At 39.5% G+C, this 18815-nt stretch overlaps 1 protein-coding gene across 4 annotated transcripts in view; it reads right to left on the bottom strand.

Moving 5' to 3' along the window:
• GPD2 (glycerol-3-phosphate dehydrogenase 2) overlaps positions 1 to 18815 on the bottom strand; it is a 125788-nt gene that overhangs the window by 67720 nt on the left and 39253 nt on the right. For all 4 annotated transcript variants that reach the window (XM_054971522.1, XM_054971524.1, XM_054971523.1 and 1 more), the window contains exons 3-5: positions 18201 to 18372; positions 6204 to 6328; positions 3538 to 3635 (exon numbers count right to left, since the gene is read on the bottom strand). In XM_054971522.1, coding sequence (XP_054827497.1) covers positions 3538 to 3635; positions 6204 to 6328; positions 18201 to 18372 — 395 coding nt within the window. The remainder of the gene's footprint in view (positions 1 to 3537; positions 3636 to 6203; positions 6329 to 18200; positions 18373 to 18815) is intronic.

The following is an 18815-nucleotide window of genomic DNA, read 5'->3' as shown; positions in this document are numbered from 1 at the left end:
TTATACAATTGAAGGAGATGGCACAGCAGGCGGAGGGGATGTGGCTCAGTGGCAGAGCACATGCTTTGGACATGGAAGATTCGTTCCACGGCATCTCAGGTAGCAGATGTTGGGAAAGATCTTGCTGTTACTGAGACCCTGAACAACCACCTGCCACTCTGTGTGAACACCACCATGCTAGATGGACCAGTGGTCCAACTCAATGTAAAGCAGCATTATATATTCATAAACACAAGAGAAGAAGCCAAATATACCACTAAAAGTTTAAGACAAAACACCAAGTGAAGTGACTATCATTCTCTATATGGTTTAAAATTTCCACAGAATAAGGATCTCAAAAAAATTGAGATTTTTTTTTTTACACTGGCTTTGCTTGTTGCCAGATGGAAGAGGACTTCAGCTTTTGGAGTGGGGAGGGAGGATTTCCACCACTGGAATGGGGAGGAAGGGCTACAGCCATTCCCCCTCTTCCACTGCAGACACCCACTTCAGCATCAAGAACAAAATTTCCGTAATAAAAAAATAAATAAAAAAAATTAAAAAAAAAATTCCAGGGGATTCAGTGGTGGACATGGGCATGAGCCACAAAAAAAACCGAACCATGCAGTTCGTGGTTCGTGGGTTTCCACGAACCAGGAACCAGGAACTCCCACGAACTGGGGCAAGTTCCCAAACCAGTTCATGGTTCATGGGGTTTAAATGCCCCTTTCTGGTTGCTTAGCAACAGGGAAAGGGGCATTTGATTGTTTAAAGCGCCCTTTCCTGCTGCTTCCTGCCGTGGTGGCCATTTTAGAGATGGGAAGGCAGTTTTCGGCCTCTCTCGCCGCTCTGCAGCCCCGCACAGCAGCATAGGCCAAAAACGGCCTTCCTGCCCCTCGTGGGGGGGGGGGGAGGCCGCGGAAAAGATAAGGTAAGTGTGGAGCTGGGGCTAAGAGGGATGGGGGTGGGGGGCTGGGGTTTGTGCGTTTAAAGGGCCCTGCTGCTTCCAAGCAGCAGGTCCCTTTAAACTATCAGCTGGCAAGTGGTGAGGGGAGGCTCCCCTCTGCCGCCTGCCAGCTGATAGTTTAAAGGGCCCTGCCGCTTGCAAGTGGCAGGAAAAGTTTAAATAGCCATTTCCCCAGGGAAATGGTCATTTAAACTGTGCTTGAATACGAACCAAATGAACTAGTAGACCAGTTTGTGGAAGTTTGTGGAAACGAGCTTCCACGAACCACTGGTTCGCGAACCACGAAGCAGGGTGGTTCATGGTTTTTTTTGGTTCGTATTCAGGTTTGTGCCCATCTCTAGTCAGTGGACAGAAAAAGCAGGAAACTCTCGCTGTATAAAGTCCATTTTCCAAGTGGGTCTTGTTGGAAATAGGCAACTCTATTTCTAACTGCAAAAGAAATTTCTATAGCAATACTTCTTGCCAAAACAGTATTTTTACCATTAAACTATTTTTAAAGAATAAGCATATACTCTGACTAGTCCCCAACATCCCTTATGTACTAACTCCATCTAACACGAGCTAAAAACTAAAGAAGCTAAAATAATTGGCTCGAGTCCAGAAAGGATGCTCAAAAAGAAAATCAGACTTTGATTTGAATAAAGGGAAAAGAAATATATTTAATGTTTCTAGCTACTCAGCAAATTACTTACAGTCTCATATGCTCACATCAAACATGGCTTAGATGTGTGGAAGAAGCATATAAAGAAAAAACAGGAAATAAATAAAACACCTATTGTCAGTATTAGCTATTGTCTCCATTTGATGATTTGGCATGGTTTGAAAAGCCAAAGCACCGATTTTACAAGAAAGGGAGAAGGTTGTTATGTTTAACTGTTATGAGAATTAAACTGGAGCTCCACACTCATATAATCACATACAAAGCCACTCGTGGCCTCTTATCTGCAGGAGTGCTTCTCCTCCTATGCTCCACTATAACCACTTCACTCACCTGAACAGGGCCTTCTACATGGGCCACCCTGCAAATAGGCAAGACCAACATCTGCCTGTACATGATCATTCTGTATAGTGGCCCCCAACCTATGGAATGTCTTGCCTGACGAGGTTGGGAAGGTTCTCATACTTTTGGCTTTCTCAAAACTATGTAAAAACAAGATGTTCAGGAGGGCATTTTTATAAAGCAACAGGGCTGCATTGTACTAGAATGATTCAGGAAGACGTTTCAGTAGAGAAAACAGGGATACAGACTACACTTTGAATATGTATTGTCTGTTGCTGCACATTGTTGTCTTGCTCTCAGTGCATTGTTTTATACTTACATAATATATTTTCTTGCACTGTTTAACATGTCATGTTTAATACTTATGCCTGGTTTCAGATTTCTGCAATCCTAATCCTATTCCATTGTTTATTAGATATCTACTCAGCCTACTGATTGTACTGACTTACTTTATGTAATCTGTCTTGAGTCTCAGGTGGACTACAACGAAGTGGACTATAAATAAATAAATTTGAACTAAAGAAGCCCCAAAGCAACTCTGCCTTTACACATTTGCAAAAGCTATAAAACACTCTGTACCACTGTACAACTACAGCTGTGCAAACATGTCTTGAGAATACTCTAAAAAGTCGAATTATTTATCTTGGGTAATAAAACCATTATATGACTTAATTGTGTTTCTTGGGCTTTTATTTTCACTGTCCATGATATTACTTGAGAACCAATGTGGGGGAATTGTCTAGAATCTGGAGGCTGGCTGCAGAAAACCTGGGTTCAAGTGCTGCTTGGCCAGGAAGCTCATAAGGTGACCCTGAACAAGTCATTCTCTCCCAGCCTCACTCATTTTGAAGCTGGAAAGTTATTCTGAAGTGTTTGGAAGGAGGGAAGAATACAAACATATCAGCTACAAAGATAAAATCCTCATTTTTCACTCTTTCTAGAATCTTAAATTCCAGTTTGCATCTTCAAATGAAATTTCTAAAGATGTCATAGTCAAAAACATGGGCCAGAAGCCTCCAAGTCTTTCCAGTCATGAGCATATTTGATCATCAAGGCAAGGATTGAGCCCAGTCTCTGCTCCACAATAGCAGTTAAGGATAACAATACGGATATGCCAAGGATCAACAAGCATGACTTCAGGTGCTTGAGAATCAGGAAGGTGAGCTTGCCTGTTCTTATCTTTTGCATAAAGCAGAAGACACTTTTATGTTCTTCCCCCTTCTAGTATTTAGACATCTCCACCAATAAATATCTCATTAACATAGTTCACATAGACACAATCGACAGCGCATGATTTATTAATGAAAATCATACTCCACCCGATACAATTTCAATTCACTTTGCTACTCTTCTTGGGTCCCATTCTGGTAGGGAAAAGGCAGGCTATAAATATTTCCGTAAAGAAATTGTGTTGGTGTTCCAGTGGCACAGCACAGGCGGTACTTTATGGTAAACTTCTAAAATGCAGCAGTTCAATTCTCACCTCCATAATCAAAAATAAAGTGTGTCACAGGCTTAAAAACTTAAAGGCATACTATAAGCTGTTAACTGCTATAAACAGTTAATGCAGAACAAATTTTGGGTGACTTACCTGTAAATAGGAAGCATTATAGGGAGAGGAGCAGATAAATGAGGTGCAATCTCCAGCAAATTGGCACGTTCATGGAGGGCTTCTTGAACCATTCTGTACTAAAAATTATAGAATTTACTGAACCAATTCTCATTGATGGATACAATAAACCAATGTTATGCTGTTTGAAATGACCAGGGTAAACCCTTCTTCATCTTTTTGCAAAATTTATAGCATCTGAAACCATAGTACCACACTATCTCCAAGGTGTATAGGAATTCCACTTAAAGTTGAGTTTTCTATACCTCAGTAAAGCAGATGTACATTCAATAAACTCCTTACAAGATGATATAGTCTTAAAAATTATTAAAATGCAAAAGGGGGTTAATTCTACTCCCTGTGTTTCAAAACAGCCAGCCAACATGAATGGGAGATGCAGCTGTCCTCCACTGAAAGTGTCACACAGCCCTTTGTGGGAAGCATAAACTTCAGTTAAAAGCCTGGATGAATGGAAATGTTTTTTTCATGTAACCTAGAAGAGAGTAAGTTAGGCGTCAGGTGAACCTCACAGCGGAAGACAGTCCAATGGCAACACGCCACCAGTAAGAAAAACCTGTCTCTAGCCACTTGAGTGAGGCAGACGCACTGAAGACCAGATTTGGCATGAAGATCTTGACCGGCAGACTGGACAGTATGGGCAAAGGTACCTGTAAGAACCAATACTTTGGACTATACCCAGAGAGAAATGAGCAGCCAGTGTACAGGATCAATATGATCTCTGTATTCAGCCTCTGACAACAGCCTGCTACCATAGTTCAAACAAGTTTCCAGACAGTTTCAAAGACAGCCCCACATACAGTAATCTAACCTAGATGTGATCAGAGCATGGATCACCATGGCCAAATCACATTCAGGGAATTTAAAGGTGGATCAATCAAAGCTTTTAAAAGACACTATGTGCCAGGAAGGAGACTTGAGCCTCAAAGTGCAAGCCAGGATCTAGCAGCACCCCCAGACTATGAACCTGCTCCTTCAGAGGGGTGTGCAACCCCTTCCAGGACAGGGTGATTGCTCTGTCCTTGAGCCAGCTGTTGATCAGCATCACCACAGTATTCTATGTTGTGGACTGAGCTTCAGTTTACTTGCTTTCATCCATCCCATTATGTTCAGGACTTCCAGAGATCCATCTGGTACAGCTGTTAAAGAAAACCAGAGATGCAGGAAGGTGCCATATTGGTGGCACCTCATTCCAAATCCCCAGCAATCTCTTCTAGTGCTTTAATGTTAATCAGTATAAAATAAGATGGATCCCTGCCAGTCGCCCCCAGCACAAGTGCCACATACCAAGCAATAGTTCTGGAACCAGCTGGTCACATAAAAGCAGGACAACCGAACCACAGTGCCCTCCACTGCCAACCCAGCCAGCCTCTTTGTAAAGATACCACAGCTGATGGTATTAAACGCTGCAAAGGGAGCTGAATCAGCTCCTCCAGTCACTGTCTCAGCAAGGATCATCAGTCACAGTGACCAAGGCCGTTTCTGTTCCAGTCCCAAGCCTGTGAACTGAAATGGGTCTAGTAATCAGTTTCCACCAAGTGTTTCAGTTCACTTGAACTACAATGGGAACTTCCACATAGCAACTCTGGGAAAACTGCCTGAGCTGCTAGTTCTGCGAAACAGCAACTGCTAAATGTATGGGAAATGTTCCTGGAAGTGGAAGGTACCTTTGATCCTAGGACACATGCCCCAAAGTTAATAGCTGGCCATGACATCTGCAATGTACATGTTGGTCTGGCAATAAACATCTATCATATGTATGGGTGGGGATTCTGCATAGGCCACAGACCACACAACAGGCTGCAAAGATCAAATGTGCTGCAACGTCACTGGATTCCCCTTTCCAATAAAGGAGCCATGCCTGTTTTCCCTTTTGACTGAGATCTGAAGCAACTGTAACTGTCCTCTGAGGACCCTAGAAACATGCAGTTTTTTAAAAATCCCAAGTAATATACAACAAGCATCCCTTCTGATGCATTTCATTCCTTTGGGGATATACAACCTTTCTTGATTCCCCAAGAATTGAACACATTCAATCAGAGCAAAAGCAGATGCACACTTTTATAACATTCAGATCTTACTGCCTTCCTAGGATGATGTCAATTCACAATGTAGATGACACCACTGAACAAAGCTTAGTCTACTGGAAGCTTCACCTATCAACTAAGAGAAGACTGCTAACTCTACTAACAGGCCCAGCTGTTCGTTTTAAGTCGACTGGATTGGGAAGTGCTTTTGTAAACTTCCTTGGCTCCCTCTAGCTGGGGAAGGACAGCCTATAAATATTTTTATTGATTAAATTAAGCATCTTCAGATTCCAATTACAAGGCATCATGAGCAGAAATCATCCCCACAATTTTTTTAAAATTGTGTTTTTGTTTCCAAATATTTTGGACCTTTATGACTTAAATCTAGCACCATTTAAATATTATTAACAACTGCCATTTCTTCCTGAGCTCGCTGAGACAACCTTTCTGCAGGCTGAATGTCTGTGGCAAGCAGCAAAAGAATGCATTCAAAATCATGAATATATTAAAACCATAAATGTGAATATAAATTTAATTAGGACTGGAGAGGGAGGGGCTCAGTTAGACACTCTTGCTTTACAGCTACCATCATAAAACAATTACCTGTTCAAAATCCAACTTCATGATGGCCTTCTGAAGATATCTCACTCCGCCATGGATCAATTTAGTGCTTCTGCTGCTGGTCCCTGATGAGAAATCATCTCTTTCTACAAGGGCTGTTTTTAGGCCTGCGTAACCAGAAAACCAAATTAACTTCTTAAATTACACAATTTGTATGTAATTCATTAAAGACACTTCTCTAGGGTAGAGACAGTCACAAGAAAAATTGCTCTGAACATGGAGGAATTTGTATTCAGAGTGCATGGCGCCATCTCTGCGGCAACGGAGGGCAGCAGCTTCTTCAGGGAAATCTTTTTTTTTTTTAATTTGAAAAAGTGGGATACATGAAAATAACCACAGCCAAAGTGCCATATAGTAGAAATAATGTATGAAAGCAGCTAGGACTCTATTAATGAAACAAAACCAGTCTTCTTCTCTCCTTGAATTATCCCCTCTAATAGAAACTTCGTAGTCAAGTGTCTATTACAAAGGCAGCAAAAAGCCTCAACTATAGAAAAAAATTCAAAAGTTTGGGGATATCAGCTTGCAGAATTTCAACATGAACACAGGGAAGAAAAAACAAAGCTAGTGAGGACTGAGCAAGCTCATTGTTTCAGAATGCTGAGAACCGCTGAGAGTCAGTTCAAACCAAGAGGAAGATGGGGACACTGGCCGGCTCAAGCCTCTATGAGCCCACAGTATTCTGGAGGAGATTTCTCAATAGTTTTCTGGAGATTTCTCAACAGCATTCTGGAGGATATTTCTCAATCCCCCTGTGATTCCTCATGGGACCTCAGCATCATACTTCTTGAAAAGCTCCCCACAATCTTTGCAAATAATCCAGTCGATCACCTACACTATGCACAATTATACTGGAAGAACACTTTCTTGTTTTTTCAAGAAAGAGCTCAACCTATGAGGGGGGGGGAATCTGTATCCATTCTATCACATGATTTATGCAGCTCATATGAGTTTCCATAGGTTTTGAGTTTCAAGAAGTGGTTTGAAATCATGATCATTAATTGTTCTGAGATAAAGTGCAAACCTCAAATACTTAAAATTAGCTATTCTCTTCCACCTACTAAATTGTACTCGGCTGAAGCAATTGAAGGCAAGTATAACTCAAATAATCCAATTAAGACAGTAGATTATGAATTAATTCAAGATGATTAACGTATTTTGGAAGATGGAATTCCTTCATGGGTGGTCCCGTATGAAGTAATAGATCCGAGAACTGTCGATAATGAGCAGTAACATCTAACTTACAAGGAGATAACACAAGTACAACATTCAATGCTAAGAATAAAAACAGAAGAAGAGTTGTCTCCTTGTTATGGATGGTTTCAATATAGACAGATTAGAGATCTTTATAATTCGGACTGCTTAAAAGGAGGTATAAGAATGGAAAATTCTGAACTAGAAGAAGTGATGCTACAAGAAGGCAAGAAAGAAATATCCAAGATTTATAAATTACTTCTGAAATGGCATACGGAGGATGAAACAGTTAAAAACCAGATGGTGAAGTGGGCAATAAACTTTCATAAAGAAATAACAATGAAGGCGTGGGAACACCTGTGGAAAAATACATTGAAGATTTCAACTTGTACGAATATTAAAGAGAATGTATACAAAATGATTTACAGATGGTACTTAACACCAAAGAAAATTGCGCTAGGGAATACGAATATGTCAGACAAATGCTGGAAATGTAAAATGCATGAAGGATCATTGTACCATATGTGGTGGACTTGTGAAGTAGCTAAGCAATATTGGGGAAATATAACTTAAGTAATTAATGAGATTTTACAAATTCAAATAAATAAGAACCCAGAATTGTTGCTACTGAACTTGGGGATGGAAGCTGTTCCAATGCAATATAGAACATTGTTATTTTATATGACTACAGCGGCAAGACTTTTGTACACGCAGAAGTGGAAAGTACAAGAAATACCAACCATAGAAGACTGGATTTACAAATTGCTGTACATGGCAGAAATGGACAAAATGACAAGGAAGCTTAAAGAGCTTGACCTAGGACAATATATTGCTGATTGGGGGGAATTGAAACAGTATCTAGAGAAAAAATGGGATGTGAAAGGAGAACTGTGGCAGTTTGAGAATTTCTAAAGGGAGGTGTTGTAAATGGAGGAGAGAAGTGACTTTACCATTAAGGGGGAAATCTAATTATAATAATCTAAGCTAATATTATGATTAAGAAAAATTGATTAGGAATATATAGTCTAACAAAGGAAAAGTAAAAAGTACATATTAGAAAATTTATACTATACACTATAGTAAACTATGATGTATGGTGTTGGTATATCACATTGTATACCACATTGGGATGTTATGATATGTTATATTATAATGCATGCTATGCCGTATTGTATGGAATAGTATATAACAAATACTATATTGATAGTATATTTGATAGAGAATATGCATAAAAGAACTAGAATATGCTTAGAGCAAGAGATATTATGACATATGTGTTGCAGATAAATATATGTGATGTTATACTATAATGCACGCTATGCTATATTGTATGGTATAGTATACAACAAATATTATATTGATAGTATATTTGATAGAGTATATGTATAAAAGAATAAGAATATGCTTAGAGCAAGAGATATGATCTATGTGTTGCAGAAAAATATAAGTGAAATAGAATTAAGCAATAAAAGGGGATAAGGGTTGGAAAGCTGTTGGAAGTCAATAGGGAGGGGGGAGGAAAAGGGTGGGGAACAGAACTAATTAGATATGAAGGGAACGTATGTATCAAATTTGAAAATTCAAACTCACCAATAAAAATTTTTTTAAAAAAAGATGATTAACGTATTTAAATTAAAATACACAGCCATCAAAAATATTGCACAGTCAACAGAGGAAGTTTAACATGTAGCATACAAAAGATTAACAAACATTAATTGTGCTACAGCAATAATACATATGCACACATAGCTTTCCCAATTTAGAGAGAACTTTATTGAGATTATGCATTGATATTTCATTATTTATAGACACATCCTTATACAGAACAGAGAGGATGGGAGCTTACAGAAGATCCCTGCTAGCTGGAGGGGAGGAGCTGCAGGCCGTAATAACAACAACAGTGGTTAACAGTGTGTTTACATACCACTCTTCTAGACAGACTAGTACCCACACAGCACAGTGACCAAAGTCAATGTTGTTATTATCCCCACAAAACAGCTCGGGAGCTGGGGCTAAAAGGGGTGACATACTTTCAGCTACCTGCTGAGCTCATGGAAGTAATGGAATTCGAACAAGCAGAATGCTGATACGCTACCCAACCACTTAACCACTATGTTAAGAGTAAGAGAGAATTTGGGGAAGCTAAAAGAAAACTGTGTGTGTTTGATAATATGCTATTGCATTTACTTGTGGTGTGTTCCTCATGTAATCAGGAATGTCAAATCTCTCATTTCAGTGCGAGACCTTCTATCCCCATCACCACTAGCCATTCCCACTGCTGCTCAGCTAGGTGGCAGGAATTCGTTTTGGAACTCCTTCCCCAGGGAGATTCACTTCTCTCTCCCTGTTATCGTCTTCCATCAGTATGTGAAGACTTTTTTTGTTTCATTTGGCATACCCCTGTAAACTCTTAGCATCCTCCTCCTGGGTTTGTGTGTGTATGTATGTAAGTTGTTATTGTATTTATATATACATTTTAAATGTTATTTTAATGTTTTAAATGTTTTAATATTTGTTGTTTGTTGCTTTAGGATTCCGTTTTGGGTGTGAAAACAACATCTAAATGTTAATTAAATAAATAAATAAAATGTTTTGAAATCATCGGCAAGTACCAGCACTGGCAACATGATGGCATCACCTCCAGCATGACCAAAGTGATGTGATCACATCACTGACAATGCTCTAGCATTTGGCCAGAACTCTATGGTTAAATCACAGCGTTTTGGCCAAATGCTAACACTTCACCAACAACATCAGTATGTTACCAGAAAGCAGGGAGCCCCCCAAAATTGAGCCAGCCTTGTACTCACAATTCTACACATGACTGAACCCCTAACATCATATGGAGTCAGAACTTGGGATGCCAAATGACAGCTGAAGCAGAAGCAATTGAATATTGTGAACAAATGGAGCTCTACCCAAGGATTTGAGGCCTGGCTGCAGATTAGCAGCAGAAAGACAATTGTGGAGTTTTTGCAACTGCCATTCAGCCTGCAAGTGTCTGGCAATATCGTAAAAAAGTGAAGGAAACTTAGGCAAAGATTTGAACTGTAATTAACAGCTAAATGTGCTTAAGAGAAATCTAACAATGTGTATATGTCTGCACCACACATTACAGGTAGGTTTGTCATGAGCATGCCTGTGGTGGGCAAATCCCCAAACCCCTGCCCACAAGAAATTATAAGGCAGGAGAAATAATGGCCATAAAATGGCCTCCATAATGATGCTGTAGGAATTTCCTCATGTCTCTATGGTGTTTACCACAGAGATTAGGGGAAATTCCTAGAGCATCACCTAGAAATACAATCACATTCTCCCCAAACTCCACAATTTCAGAGGCAGAGCTGGTACCCCTAATGAGAGGTGTAGTCAAGGCTTGCAAACACCAGATCAGCAATTATATGACTTGTCCCATAATGAGGTGTGCTGAATGCTTACATCAAATCAAGTCCCATTTCAACAAAAGGGGACAACAGAAAAAAACAGAGTGTATTTCAGAGGTAAAACTTTCAATTAACAGTGAGGCATGGCAGACACGCAAATAACCAGGATTTGCAAACATAATTCTTATCTAAGAAGGGCTGCTTGACAGGAATGCATCTTTTCTCTTAACTTGTTTTAGCAGAAAGTGATATCCACAAGACAGGTATTTTGAAAGACGCATGCTGTTTAGGGCAATGGATATCGCTCAAGGTATATAGAATCACGATGAACTTTAATTTGCACTGAACTCTTTGGTTATTATGGACCAAAAGTTATGCTTCCAAGCTCCTGGTTACTGTCTGTGAGCTCATATAATTACATGATGGCAGAACTGTAAAGAGGCTCATGTTGAAAGCCACCAACATACACTTCCTCTAAAAGGATTTCTGGCAAATACTACAAAGATGCCTTTGTCTAATGAACGATTCCAACATTCAGTACTGCTCTAGAAAGAAGATGCAGATGCCTATTGTTTTTTGACTGACTATTGCTGCTGAAATACAAGTGGTCAATAAACTGGCTTAAATGAGGTTTCATATGTCAACAGCTATAGCAAACAAATACTGAATACTCAAGCCATCCCCTGTCCAGCCCACTGGGAAATTTATTTTATTACTGAAATTTACACCCTACTTCCCAGTCTACAGAGCTCTCAAAGCAGCTGACATGGCAACTTATGCTGATCTGAAGACTTAAGACGACTCAGCACATACAGTTCCATAATCAAGAATCTTGTTGAAGATCAACAACTTTGGAAGCAGGATTCCAGGCGCACAGGACAAGAAGCAGATGAAATTCCTACTTACACCTGTATACCTATATTTTGGTGTCTCTTCTTCTAATGCTGGGCTGGACAGCTGGCAATCAACAGAACCAATTGTTAAACTAGGACTGGAAAACATACTATAAGCTGCAAGAAACTATTCTGTGTAATAACAGAGCTCTGAAGGAATCTTAGAAGTATATGAATGCAGCAGAAAGTCATTCTTTCCCATCCTCAGAGGGCTTGATATAACATTTTCAGTTTGGTACTTTTAGCTATCCGCAGGACAGCAATCTCCAGAGCCCATGAGAACTATGGCGGCCTCTGAGGTATTTCCTGGTGCCCACTTACTTCTTCCCCAAAACATCTCTTCCCCAGAAAAGAGGACCAATTTTGGGGCTTTCAACTACCCCAATGACACACGAGTTGCTTCAGAAGAGTCTGGGAGGCTCTCCTTTTAAACCTGCAGAGAACACCCATTTGGAAACAGCATCCTCCAGAGGGGTATGCAGTTTGGTTTGCGATTCAGATTAAAAAACTGAATTTTGGCTGATTCAGTAAAATCTAGGTATAACAAAACAAAAAACAGGTATTCCAATTTTTTTACAGAATTTTTGGTAAAAAATTGGTAAAATCAATCTGGGAGTTATCCAGTGGGCTGGATATTAGGAGGGAATCTACTCCCGACTGTCCTCTAAAGATTCTTCAAGTTTCAGTAAGATTGAATCAGTGGGCGGGGGGGGGCAGGGATTTTATGGACAGTCTACAAGCCCCAATGGGCCCTGAACAAGTTGTCCTCAATCATTCCATTGTTTCCTAAGAGGAAAAAGTCAAAGCTGACTCCCATTGCAGAAACACACTGGTGCAAGACTGCCATGGCCAAGGCACATTCCCAAATGCCAGCTGAAATCCTAGAGAAAGTCAAACAGAACTAAACTGAAACACAGGAATGGAATCCCCCCCAGAACCAAAGTGAAGCAAGGAGACCAACATCACATCAAAGAATCACATCCATTCCACCCAAACCAAATAGAAGCAAGGGATACTGTTGCCACTTAGCCCAATAGAAGCAAACTGAAGCAAGGGGATGGAATCCCCCCCCCCCGAACCAAAGTGAAGCAAGGGGACTAACATCACACTAGAGATTCACACCAAAACCAAACTGAAGTAAGCAACACTGTAGCAACTCAGCCCAACAGAACCAGTGTAGTTCACAGCAGCCATGCACTGGGTTCAGCAGTGAGGAATAGAAACAAACAGTATCCAGCCACAAGCACAAGGCATTCCCTTGCTTCAGTTTGCTTCTGTTCTACTGCAGACTAATACAGCTACTCACCTAAAACATTTCTATATTCAGAGTCAAAGTCTAATATTTTACTTTACCAAACCTTGGGAACAAACAGCAGGAGATTACTATAACCTTCATGCCATCCAGAATTATTTTGGACTAGTTAGACTAGATAAAGGTCTATTAAAGCAATTTTAATGTTCACTAATATTTTTTAGCTGTCAACACATTAGGTATATTTTGCACATTCAACAGCTATGACTTAAAAAAATCTGGAGAAGAGATGCACATATAACTACTATGATAATTCACACAAAAACTGTTCACTTAACTGTTTTCTGAAACCTTTAAAAAATATATAGCAAAACCATTAGTAATTGTAGGTGAAATAACTGAATTATCAGGAGATAATCAGCCACAGGCAGACAAAAACAATTACTTGCCACTTTCATAAAATGTGGTAATTCACAAAATATATCCAATTAAGATAAGGACTAGAAATCTGGAATTATCTGCTAGGGGGAGGGAGGTAAATCATAGTTACATGGTAACATTCAAAGTTATACAACTATCTTTAAATAAAGCAATAAGCCTTTCTAGTGTTGCAACTATTAACAGTCCTCTCCATGTGGTAATTTTTCAAATGAAATCACATGAGAAAGGAAGCAGGAAGGAATGAACAAAAACAGGTACAACAAGATTCTTACAGAGCATGTTGAGGAGAGCAACATGACTGTGCATATCCAAGGAGGAAATGCAGATTATCAACACCATTCTCAGGTCCCCAGCCTCCACTGCCTTGAGGATTCTGCTGCTCTTTATAAGAGAACAACCACATTTGTCTCTCTTGGGCTCCCTAAACTTTTGTGTCCTTAAAAATCTAATTATTCCTGGTAACTTTGGAAGATCAGAGCAATTTATTTTTGTCAAATGTGACTGAAGATTAATGGATACAATCAGGAATAATTTGGCAAAAACATATCACACACAGAGAAAGCCGAATTTGTTAAGTGAAGCATCAAACTTAATATGAGAGCAAATCCCGTGAATGAAGAGCAACAATACACAATTCATTAACCAAATGCCTATGATTATTTCACACTTCAGAAACCTACACACATTCAACACATATAGAAAAAGAAGAAGAAATATATATTACCTACACTTATCTTTATATTCTCTAGGTCTACCAACAAGGATAAGAACTAACATCCCAATCCTAATCACAACCATACCGGTCTGCACTGCCACTGTAACTGGCCTATCTGTAGAAGATGTAGTGGTGGAGAGGGCAACACACAACTGCAGGACAAAGTTCCCAACTTGTCTTCAGACTGATGCAACTGTAACAGAACTTTCCCCCTACCTGAAGTCAGGGAAAACATCAAAGCTTGGCCACAAGCAAAATTATCTTTCCAACACTAAAAATATTTATCATGGACATGTGTGCACACACACATACACACAGTCAAATTGAGACCCAGATTGTTCATAGTCCTTTCTGCTTCAGGTGTCTCCTCTGCTGCCTCTTATGGTCCATCTTCATCTAATGTTCATCCATTCCTGTCTGTCAATTCCTAGACAGGACTCTCTGCATCTTTGTCAGGTAATCCTAGGATTGCTACGCCAGTCAATTGAACCATCAACAAATGGACTATTGTCAAATATTGCCAAATAATCCACAAAACCAAAAGTGACACTGTGCAGATGGGTAGCTTATTTTTTTGTATTCCTTTTTGGGGTCATTTGTCAGTAAGGCAGGAGTGAGGCATCCTTTCTCTTATTCTATAATAAGTTAAGGACAAATCTAGCAGCACAGCAAAACTTCTCCTACTGGTTGCCTGTTAGAATTACAAGTATTTCCAAATAGCTAACTTTTTAATACCTCCTTTTTAATAACAAAGAGAACTGTTCAGTAAATCGTTAACAGATGTACAGTGGACCCTCACCATTCGTGGAGGATCCATTTCTGCAATCACCACAAATGGTGAAATTCACAAATATTGAGGGGGAGGGAATTTTGCCAGAAATGTGGTTGTTCTACTGCAAGAGTCTGCTGCCTCCCAGTGGCAAAACAACTAGATTTTCCAACCAAATTTCCTGCAAAATTTAACCATTTAATTATTACCATGAGGGCACAGTAAAAAAAAGGGGGGGAGTGGAGACCATGTTACATGATCAAATCACAGACCATGAGTAAGTAAAGTTGTGAACCACAACTCCACACATGGCAAAGGTCAAGTGCAAACAGTTGCAATAATACATTACTGTAATGAAATGAGGGGCTGGAGGTCACATGTTTACTGCCATTTTCCGCATTTTGCTAAGTTTTCTGGTCCTGTGGCTCTATATAGGCCTCAGGGTGGGTGTTTAAATTAGATCAAGACCGAACTTTTTCCCTGTGAGAAAGGAGCAACTAGCCTTCCCTTTTTTGGCCCACAGCTTTAGGAAAGTCAAGATGCAGACAGGATTGGCCCTTGCAGCTTTGAAAGCAAATGGCAACAAAGCCTAGATCAGGGGTAGGGATCTGAGTGTATCAAATAAAACACTCCCTCCTCCCTAGGATGCTATGTGCACTTTCTTGGGACTGGCGGTAAGCAAGGTGGCTGCTGTAGGGACAGTTTTTATGCTGCTTATGTCCAACAGCTTGTTTTTTATGTCTTGTTTTTAAAATTGTGATGCAGCTTTAAGTGTAAGCTGCCTTAAGCAAGTCTCTGAAGAGGCAACACAGAAATAAATACGCTATCTATTTTTGAGAATATGTTTATTGTTTTTGTATGAATATGAATACTTTTAGCAACAATTAATGTGTCAGATAAAGCATTGTTTAAGAATTCAATGCTCTCAATGTTAAAAAGTTTAACTTGCTATCTAAACATGCAGGTAGTCCTATTATGACTATAAAAGACTATTTCTGGCCAGTGGGCATATTCGCAATTTTGCCTGTTGGTAACAAAAGCAGATCTACTTTGTAAAATTCCATAAATGTGCCGAATACTGAAATTTTATAAGCTAATTGTTATAAATTATGCATTATGTGTTGTGAAAGTATTAAAATGTATTATTTTAACTGTAAGCTGCCTTGAGCAGGACTCTGGAGAGGAAGCATGAAAGATTTCCTACATAAATAAGCAATAAGTTGGATAGGAAAGTAAGGACTGGAACAAGCCAGCATTCCCACTCAGTTCTCCTCCTTACTACAGCCCTTATCACACGTGCTTCTGCCCATGTAGGTATTATGCTCCTCTACAGGGTCAGTCTTGTGGTCAAAGGCGACAACTTCTTCCTTTTTCACCAGTAGAAAAGCTGGTTGGATCCAATGCAATGCACTGTGCACGTTTCAACTGTTCCACAGCCTCAACATTTCTGGAGATTTTACATTTCTGAGATTACCCTTCTGCCGTTGCCTCGATGCATGCATTTCTGCTGCCTGGGAACAGCAGGAGGGAAGGAAAATCAGACAGCTTGACGCTGCAAGGGTGCAAAAGAAAGATCAGCAAGCAAGAAGGGAGTCAGTAAGAAGTTCAATCAGCTTTGCATAATGATGTAGTTTTCCAGACATTCTTGAAACTGGAAAACTGTCCAGTGTTCTAAGCTTATTTGGATTTAGTTTAGCGTTTTTCTTTGATTTATATTTAGTAAGCAAAACTAAAGAAGTATGGAATTAATTTTTTGTAATATTAAGTGCCTCAAAGTTCTTCAAAAAGCCAAGTACAGTTGAACTGGAATATATTGATTAGGGAAAACATACTCCATAATGAGTATTTAACATGGTTTAAATTTTAATAAAATTAATGTAAATCATGTTAAATACTTCTTATGGAATATGTTTTCCGCAATCAATATTTGGTCATGGAAAACATGTTCCATGAAGAGTATTTAACATGGTTTAAATTAATTTTATTTTAACTATTTACTTCATCTGTAAATCCACCTTTCTCCCCAAGAGGAACCCAAAGTGCCTTACATAATTCTCCTCTCCACCGCTTGTGTGTTAGGCGAGGTTGAGAGTGTATGGCTGGCTCCAGGTCACCCAGCGAGCTTCCATGGCAGAGTGGGGATTCTAACCTGGGTCTCTCAGATCCTAGTCCAACACTCTAACCACTGCACCACACTGGCTCTCTCCAATGACACGATTCTGCCATTTAATAACTTTGGTTACTACAGACAGTCACCAGAAAAAAAATTAATTCAACTTGGAAACTACCCAGTACTATATCTATTCATTAGGCTGCAATTTTATGAAACTATGCATTTTTAGAAATTGAAATTTTTCCACAAAAAAATTAACAGTGGAAATCTTTCTAGACCATACCACTGTCCTTGAGCCATGTGCAAAGTATAGCTTGATGAGGAACAGCCCATCAAAGTTCAGGGTGAGGCACAGCTCACAGGACATGGTTTGTAGGTAAGAGCCAAAGGCCATTAGCTGGTTCATGCACTGAATTATAAGGAATAAAAGGAAGGTTCCAAGAGAACTAATTCAAAGAGCAACCAGACCGAGAAACTGCAAGGTGCCTGCTGGGAGTGTGGAAGTGGCACATCAAATTTCAAAATGCCTATTAGCTAGTCAGGATACTTTCCTTTCAGACAGAGGATTTGGAATATGCTGAAATGTGGCAGCCAGTTCAGCAAAAGATGCTGGCATGCAAATCACCGGCCTTCACTTGAGGCTTATCAGCAATACAAGTGCTTGTGCAGCTGTTGAGACACAGAACAGCAAGAGCCTTGGAAACTAAAAGCAAATGTAGTCAGAGTAAGAAGACAGAGCTTGAAAGAAAAGCACAACTGCAAAGGTTTCATCATGCTTTCACTACCAGGTTCTCATGATAACAGCCTAGGTCTAAACAAAAGCCAGAGACTATGTCAGGATGGACAGAATATTAGCAGGCAGAAAATAAGGGTTTTTTTAAAGTTTGGTTGTTTTTAATACTTTTTTTTAATGCTAAGCAAAATTAGTATTAAAATTGCAGCAAGAAATGTTCTACCTTTGGAGAACAGAAGGGGGGAAAGAATGCTTTTTCACTCTGTGGTCTTCTCATCCTTTGACAGCAGGCATTCTGCTGCATCTTCTACATTTTACAAATGCAACCATGGAGGCCAACAAAACTATAAGGCATCCAGATTTAAGCCATCCATTTCCTTTAAGGTAGATTTTTTGGAGACAGTTTATATCTATCTATCCAAATATCCAAAAGGAAATAATTGCCCATATATGGCACTGTTAAATCTCCAGACTTGCGGGACTCACCTCTCGTAACAGCGTCCAAGGCACAGCCACTTCCTGTGGCACCTCCACCTATTATGAGGATATCAAATTCACCCGTGTTTTGCAGATCCTGGAGCTGACTTTCTCTGGCAGGAAGCCGGCTTTGCATTTGCAGGGTCTTACATTCTGAAGCTCTAACAGATGCAAAATGACCCTGCAAAAATAAAACGCAACATGTTAAGAGTCATATGAAAGAGTGAAACTGGGTAGCAACATAATGACCAAGTACAAGATGAAAAGTTTATGATTCAATTCTCCTATGTGCCTTAAATTTACTAGACAGCTGCAGATAGCCTATTTTTTCAGCTTCAATCCATTTATCTATAATAAAAACCGGAACATCTTATAGGCTGCTGTAAAGGATTCTCAAAAATATAATACGTGCTTTATGAAAAGCACTACACAAGTGATTAATAAACTATTAAATGAAATGAGACTTTTTAATTTTATAATTACAAATCAAAACGTGTCTCACAGTGAGCCAAGTCATGCTTTACCTTTTACACTCTGGTATTAACAAAAGATCCAAGTTAAATGGCAAAAATCACACATTACATATTTCCCCAGATTATTATCTCAATCCACACACATGTGCAT

The sequence above is a fragment of the Eublepharis macularius genome, chromosome 2 (genome assembly GCF_028583425.1).
Source record: "Eublepharis macularius isolate TG4126 chromosome 2, MPM_Emac_v1.0, whole genome shotgun sequence".
Taxonomy (NCBI): domain Eukaryota; kingdom Metazoa; phylum Chordata; class Lepidosauria; order Squamata; family Eublepharidae; genus Eublepharis; species Eublepharis macularius.
The sequence above is the reverse complement of the archived record's forward strand: the minus strand, read 5'-3'. Positions and strand labels throughout refer to the sequence as shown.